An 8351-nucleotide genomic window follows, 5' to 3' on the forward strand; every position below is an offset into this window, starting at 1 on the left:
AATTGATGTGACAGTAAACACACATGCAGGAAGGCTGTGTGTTGAACTCCTGTTGCTGAGCATTTGTTTTAAACTCCAAAGTTTTATGCCTTGGAATTAGGATGCAGCTAAAATTGAGCAAATCTTCCACTATTAAAAATATTTCAGTTAAAAAACATCCAAACGTCAGAAAGTATGGAAATTCAACATTTAGGTTCAAATATCAATTATTTCAGCTTTTAAATATTCTGAGTATAGTGAAGTTCACCTAAAGAGCACTGTCAGCAGTCTGTCTTATCTTAAATTTGGAGATCTAGGTATTGGGAGGATACTTTTACCTTCACATTTCCTTGCTTTTGTATGCATCGCACAATACTGTAATAGTCTCTCAATGCATTTTTCTGCCCGAATATCCCTTTTGCTTTAGCCTACAGGAAGTGTGCGTTTGTGAGCTTTAATGCAAAATTACTTGCTTTAAGCATTATAAAATTTGTCACATGTATACATAAAACAGAGAGCAAGTTTACAAAACTAAAAGGCCTTCTTCCTTTGCACCTCTTCTCCAAAAACAAACTGTTAGTTTATAGTCTAGACAAACCACCTGCAAAATGTGCCATAGCAGTCTTGCTATATCCTATTATTGAGTGCTAACAAAAGGTTCACTACTGTACAAATAGATGCAATCTCTTTGAAGATGCTCACAGGCCAGAACAAGCACATGCCATACAGTTTGGTATAGATAAAATGTTGTGTTTTGTATAATGTTTGACCTAATAGTTGGAACCCAGTATCTGTATCATGACTTGTATTTCAAAGTTTTTACTCTTACTCTGAATACCAGCATATTTTTCTGAGTTTTGCTATATGTACAATGACTTTCCAACTGTGTTCTACAGGTTTTAATCATATTTTGCCATATTTCTACGTGATTTATTTCACCTGCTTGCTTATTCATCGAGAAGCTCGTGATGAACATCAGTGTAAGAAAAAATATGGCTTGGCATGGGAAAGATACTGTCAACGTGTACCATACCGTATATTTCCATACATCTACTAAGGTACTCCAGGAACTTGTGTTGCAAACTACGTCTGCAGTTACACATTCTTTGCAAATAAAAACATGCCCCATACCTTTGCACTTGGTCTGTTTGATCACATCTTTACAAAAAGCCTAAAAATTTAACAAACAACGTAGTGAACAAACAAATATGATTATTAGACAGCAGTCTCCAAATATTTACCAACTAGTCATTTTAAGCTGCACGGTGTATTCAATTAGAATAAACAGTTACTTTGTGATGTATGAATAAGTAAAAGATAAGGAAATACACAGTTCACATAACTCACATATTTAACTGACTTTCAGTATTATCCCTGAGAAAATGTGCTCTCTTTCCCTCCCCCTACTCCCACAAAACAAAACAAAACACACACAAACTGTAGAGTGCAAGGCTTAGGGATTTACAACCCAGTCAAAATTGTAAGGTTTTGTGAGCTTCTTTTTATTCTTGCGGACCCAATTTTTTAAGTTAAACCTTAATCTACTGAGTTTACATTTTTTTTTAGAAAAAGTTCATTTAATTGAGCACTGTGATGTGATGTAGGTTTTTGTTATGTTAAGGGAATACGATTTCCATCCAGCTCACTCTTCTTCAGTCACTTGCTGGTTCCCAGCGGTGAGGAGCTAAAAACCATAATCCTGCATTCAGTGATAAATGGAAGGTATTATAAGGTGTATAGTACATGCTATGAAGTAAATTAGCTACAGTGTGTTTGCTCTGAGTTTTGTAAAATAGTTCTTAATGTACCATAGGATCCATTGACTGTATTATAAAACCTTCACGTTTTTCCTGTACAGTGTTTGAGAATGTGAGATAAATAGCTTTTTTAGGAACAGGGCAAAACAAACCATTTCCAGTATTATTTTTTTTTTTTAAAGTTCTTAAGGATTTTGTAAAGTGATGTATTGATTGTCTTGAAAATTAATTGAAGTATTCATTTAAATATTGTTGACAAATATGCTATGAAAATGTAGAAAATATATTCACTCCAAAGTTTGTGAATCTGGCATTACTACCTCAAATGTAGGTTTTGCCTTTTATACTGTTGCAAATAGCAAAGTTTTTTCAATATTTCTATTTAAGTCAATTTTTACATGAATCTTTGTCACATTCTAATATATTTTTGTATATATTCGACTTTTTTTAATCTAGTGTATATATATTTTTATCTACTTCTGTCAGTTATGTTCTTTATATCCCAAAAATGGAATTCTATTCCACTGCAAAGGTTTAATTTGTATTTGATTAACTGTAAGTGGGTTAATTTAATAAGGCTGAGAGAGTGCTGAGATAATTTTGCATTAATGAACCTTGGGGAACTAGTTTTGTCCTGCTTGTCTTTCAGTTGGTAGCTTTTTTTCAGATACAAAAATTTAGTAAGTCATTGAGCTTGAATTTTAATTGCACTGTGGAGGGAAATTCGGTACTCCATAGTCAGGGTTCCTATCAGACTACAATTCTTAAAAATGTTGAATAGTTGGATGTTTTAAAAATAGTGATATAATTGAAAAGCTAGTGTTTGCTTTTTTTTAAAATGCACTGAGTCATTTTAGTGAATATAGCATAACTTGTTCAACATGATCATGACAGCTTCAGCAGGTCCATTGGTTGCTGTTGTAAGGAGAATATTTTAACACCAACTATTTTGATTTCTGGAAAAAAACGTGGTTAAAAGTACCACTTTTTAAAATGAGGTTAAATTATGCTACTGAAAAAATAAACTAGCAACCTTTCTACAGTCTGCATGCCATTCTTTGGAGACATGGGTATATATCAACTGCAATTCTAAGAGGTGAAAACATTATCTAAAAGTTGTATCTGTTCTGTATGCTCATATTTTTGATGTAAAATTGATTAAGTAGCATTTTATACAAACAACCTGTAAACTGAAATAAAATTGTTTTTAAAAGTGGTAGAGTGCAAATTTTGATCACTTACTTATATATTTAATCGCATTTTTAAGAAAACAGTGCCAGCTGAATCTTCATTTGAATCATCACCTGAAGAGAAACAAAATTTCAAATGAGGTGTTCTATTTGTAAAAATTTTCTTGGCCCTTCACTAATGGCAGCACTTAAACTCCATAAGCAAGTTTTTGGACCTTTTTAAGCAGAGTTATTTAAACATTCCTCTTCACATTTTTTATTTAACCAGGAGTAACTCACATTTGTAACAAGTGTGGATCTTCACAGTGTGAGGGGCACCTACCTCAGTAATTTGAATTCGTTAATCTCACCCATGCCCAGCTAATGCCGTGCTGTTTTATGTAGGGGTGGGAATGAGATTTTTCTAATCATGCAGTACATAATGTGGAAGTTGTCCATGAAATAGTGCCTTTAATTTCTTCTGCAATGGTAAGATGTCCTTGCAAGAGAAGACAAGAGGTCCAGCCTTGAATGTTGGTCAGCCTGCTATTGGGTAAGAAGAACCTAATTCTGTCTCCTGTGTGCTTTTGGCGGGGAGCAGTGTTAGGTTTACATGCACTTTTAATATATATTGGGACAAAGTTTTAATTTTGTGCATCATCAATATAAGTAACTAAATTCTATTTGCACAGACTTTTTCTGATGATGGTGCACAGGCCAAAATGTACATTAATGTACATTTTATTAAAATGGAGAAGTGAAAAAGATCTTCATACCAGATCAGTGGTCCATATAATCTGGTTGCTCTTTTTAAACCTGGCAAAAAAAACTGGAATGCACAAGAGAAACAAAAGTAGTAGTTTTTCATCAGTTATAACATGAAGATTATCCCTGTAGTTTTGAAGTGGGCTCTGAAAACTCCACACTAGCTACCACACTTTGGTAAACACTTGAACTACCATGGATAGAAGTGAGGAATACGCTTATAATACTATGAAAAAGGTCTTCTCATTGGAGCAGTTAACAACGGTGTTCTTTAATTTCGATTATAAACTTAAATCATAATGCTACTTAGAATGCTCTGCTTTCCTGTCTAGCCTATACAGAAATGGTACGTAATTATAAAACTTAGACACACCGCTTCAGTTGAATAATCAGATACCAGGGAGGCGAGCGAATGGATAAAACCAAAGCAGGAAGAAAGTATCATGCTGTACATCAAACTACGGATTTTTAAATAAGATTTATTTAACCCAAGGAGTGCTACATTATCTTGATCGCATTTGTACAGTAAGTAGCTGACTGACTACTAGTACTCCTAATGCTTTTGAAACCACTATACTCCCCAATCTTAGTTGTACAGCAGATAAGATGTGGTTTCATGAACAATAAATGGTAGTGGTTTGTTTTGTTCTAATTTGTCAGTCATCCAGTTGGCACAGCATTGCAACCCCTCTTGTAACCCAATGACTGGAAGTTCTCTTGGTTGGTAGACTGACTGTTGTTACAAAGTTAGTGGACAGACCTGTAGATAACAAGATTCCAGCTCTTTGAGGAGTCCGGTAAAGTGGACATTCATAATGCATTAGTTCTCCTTGTTCCTCATCTGTACATGTGTGTTTTGTTTGGATAATCTAAAAATTATAATCCAGACACAAGAGGATTGTTTAATAGCAGGTACATAGTTAAACCAAATGAAAATGTACTCCAACAATTTTTGGTTAGTGAGAAAAGGAGTAGATCCCCTATGTTAGAAACTAAATCCTGCCTTTTCCTTAGCTGACTCAGGGATCAGCTCCAGTTCTTACTCATGCAAAATTTCCACTGAGCGCAGTACATTTTACCCAAGTAAGAACTACAGGATGAGGCCATTGGTATTTCCATGGGCAGCCCAAAGCGATAGCGTCAAAGTTAGATTTGTTTGTAGATGGCGTAGCCAACAGATAGCAAAACTTACATCAGAAGTTAGCTCTCACCTGTTGTGGTAAAAACACTATTTCAGGGAGTGGATAAAATCTGTCATGAGGAAAGGGTTCTTCCAGCACATGCGTAGCAGTGCTCCATCGTGCACCATCTATATATAAACCAAAAACTAGAACACCATTTTCTGGGGGGGAAGATGCCTAAGATGAGAGAGAGAAATACTCAGATTATGTATTGGGAGGTAGAGAACAAGACTTTGCTTTGCAGCAACCTTAAGGATGCATGGCGGTTGGCAGCCTGAAGATGGCATACTCTAAACATAAAATGTACCCACCACGCCTGTTCATTTAAAGGAAATTGGAATGCTAATTCCAGAAGTGGTGGGTATAGTCCAGCATGAAGGAGGAAGACAAGTTCAAGTAGGAAGGAAGTCCAGAGGTTTTTTTTTATTTTTAAGGTATGTGAAAGCAGAGAGCAGCAGGGTGTTTGTGCACAGCTTGATAGTTCCAAGTCACAACAGTAACTCTATATTAACAACATACTAGTAGTTTCTGTAGCTGCTTGTTCTTGTTTTAATGGGGACTGTAAGGTCTTCAGGGAAGGGATTGTCTCTGTGTTTTCAGGGTGCTATCACGATGGGGCCCCTAGAGCATTACTACAAGGTAGGGCTGTCAAGTGATTAAAAAAAATAATTGCACTGTTAAACAATAAACCATTTATTTAAATCATTTTGGATGTTTCCTACGTTTTCAAATATATTGATTTCATTTATAACAGAATACAAAGTGTACAGTGCTCACTTTATATTTTTTATTACAAATATTCACACTAAAAAAATAGTTTTTTAATTCACCTAAGTACAATAGTTCAATCTCTTTATCATTAAAGTTGAACTATGTTTTATTTTTTAATGCAGTTTTTTTTGTACAATGTAAAACTTCAGAGCTTACAAGTCCACTCAGTCCTACTTCTTTAGCCAATTGCTCAAACAAGGTTGCATGAGATAAAGTTGCTCATTCACAATATCACCTGAAAGTGAGAACAGGTGTTTGCATGGGACTGTTGTAGCTGGCATCTCAAGATATTTATGCGCCCGATGCACTAAAGATTCATATGTCCATGCTTCAACCACCGTTCAAGAGGACATGCATGCATGCAAGCTGATAATGGATTATGGTCGATAACCATCCAAAGCAGTGTGGACCGATGCATGTTCATTTTCATCATCTGAGTCAGCCAGATGCCACTAGCAGAAGGTTGATTTTCTTTTGGTGGTTCGGGTTCTGTAGTTTCTATATCGGAGTGTTGCTCATTTAAGACTTCTGAAAGCATGCTCCACACGTTGTCTCTGTCAGATTTTGGAAGGCACTTCAGATTCTTACACCTTGGGTCGAGTGATGTAGTTATCTTTAGAAATCTCTCACTGGTACCTTTTTTGTGTTTTGTCACATCTGCCGTGAAAAATGTTCTTAAAATGAACAACATGTGGCAGGTCATCATCCAAGACTGCTATAACATGAAATATATGGCAGAATGTGGGTAAAACAGACTAGGAAATGTACAATTCTCCCCCTCCCCAGGAGTTTAGTCACAAATTTAATTAACACCTTTTTTTTTTTTTTTTTTAAATGAGCATAGACGCATGTCCTCTGGAATGGTGGTCGAAGCATGTAAGGGCATACAAATGTTTAGGACATCGAGCACATAAACACCGTGCCATGCAAACACCTGTTCTCACTTTCAGGTGAGATTGTAAACAAGAAGCAGGCAGCATTATCTCCTGTGAATGTAAACTGAGGGTACATCTACACTACAGGATTATTCCGATTTTACATAAACCGGTTTTATAAAACAGATTGTATAAAGTCGAGTGCATGCGCCACACTAAGCACATTAATTCTGCGGTGTGCGTCCATGATCCGAGGCTAGCATTGATTTCCAGAGCGTTGCACTGTGGGTAGCTATTGCATAGCTATCCCATAGTTCCTGCAGTCTCCCCTGCCCCTTAGAATTCTGGGTTGAGAGCCCAGTGGCTGATGGGGCAAAAATCATTGTTGCGGGTGGTTCTGGGTAAATGTTTTCAGTCATTCCTTCCTCCGGGAAAGCAAGGGCAGACAATCATTTTGCGCCCTTTTTCCCTGGATTGCCCTGGCAGACGCCATAGCACGGCAACCATGGAGCCCGTTCAGCTTTTTTTTTTTTTTTGTTACAGTCACCTATGTTACTGGGATGCCACGGACAGAAGCGATACTCCAGCGCTACACGCCAGCATTCATGTTGCTTTTTGCATGATAGCAGAGATGGCTTCAGTCGTTCTGTACCATCTGCTGCCGCAGTAAATTGCAATGAGATGACGATTATCTGTCCTTCTGTACTGTCTGCTGCTATCATGGGTGCCCCTGGCTGAGATCGGCCAGGGTCGCAAAGCAAAACTGGGAATGACTCCCGAGTCAATCCCTCCTTTATGTTTCTAAAAATAGTCAGTCCTCGCTAGATATGGGGCAGTGTACTAGAGAACCAGTGTATCAGAGAGCACAGCTGCTCCGTGTCAGATCCACTGAAATGATGAGCTACAGTCCATCACGGAATGCCCCGTGCAACAACCCCACCCGGCTTCCCTCCTCCCCCAACCTTCCTGGGCTACCGTGGCAGTGTCCCTCCATTGTGTTCTGAAGTAATAAAGAACACTGAGTTTTTAGTGACAAAAATGAGGAGGCAGCCTCCCAATGCTATGATGTCAGGCAGGACATTAACGGTAGGGGAGAGGAGCCCAGCATCCACTCGTATGATAGTCCGGGCAGTACGAATCTTTTCTTACACATGACAGGGAGGGCTGATTGAAGCTCAGCCCCAGTTGCTGTGCTGAAGACAGTTACAGCTGTTCTACCATCTACTGGGAATGACTGGAAATCATTCCTATTTTTACCCAGGGGCTCCTCCGGCCGCCTCACCTCAGGCACCAGGGGATTGAGCAGTTATCAAGCATAGACGCACTCATGGGTTGATAAGGACGGTATCAGTTCTACTGCCACATCTGCCACCAGGGAAGGAGAGGAGCGAATACTGCGCTTCACTGCTGCAGCATCGCGTCTTACCAGCAGCATTCAGTAGACATAGGTGACATTGAAGAAGTCAAGAAACGATTTCTTTCCCTTTTCTTTCACGTGGTGGTGGGGGAGTATATATTGCGGAAGCTATCCCTGAACCACGCGCGGACAGTGTGGTGAACCTACAAAGATGAGCTCAGCCAAGAATGCAAATACTTTTCAGAGACTGCTGTGGACTGTGGGATAGCTGGAGTCCTCAGTACCCCCTCCCTCCATGAGCGTCCATTTGAGTCTCTGGCTTCCCGTTACGCTTGTCACGCAGCACTGTGTAGCCTGGAGATTTTTTTTTCAAACGCTTTGGCATTGTGTTTCTGTAACGGAGCTCTGATAGGACAGATTTGTTTCCCCATACAGTGATCAGATTCAGTATCTCCCATATGGTCTGTGCTAGAGCTCTTTTTGGATTTGGGACTGCA

General features: G+C 38.5%; 1 protein-coding gene across 5 annotated transcripts in view; it reads left to right on the forward strand.

Annotated features, from left to right (window-relative positions):
• The window catches only part of LBR (lamin B receptor), a 77843-nt gene extending 74891 nt beyond the window's left edge, over nucleotides 1-2952 (forward strand). For all 5 annotated transcript variants that reach the window (XM_032793596.2, XM_075064305.1, XM_075064307.1 and 2 more), the window contains one exon: nucleotides 876-2952. In XM_032793596.2, the coding sequence (XP_032649487.1) occupies nucleotides 876-1036 (161 nt within the window). In that variant the 3' untranslated portion in view covers nucleotides 1037-2952. The remainder of the gene's footprint in view (nucleotides 1-875) is intronic.
• The last annotated feature ends 5399 nt before the right edge of the window (nucleotides 2953-8351 follow it).

This window comes from Chelonoidis abingdonii, chromosome 3, assembly GCF_003597395.2.
Source record: "Chelonoidis abingdonii isolate Lonesome George chromosome 3, CheloAbing_2.0, whole genome shotgun sequence".
In the NCBI taxonomy this organism is placed as follows: Eukaryota; Metazoa; Chordata; order Testudines; family Testudinidae; genus Chelonoidis; species Chelonoidis abingdonii.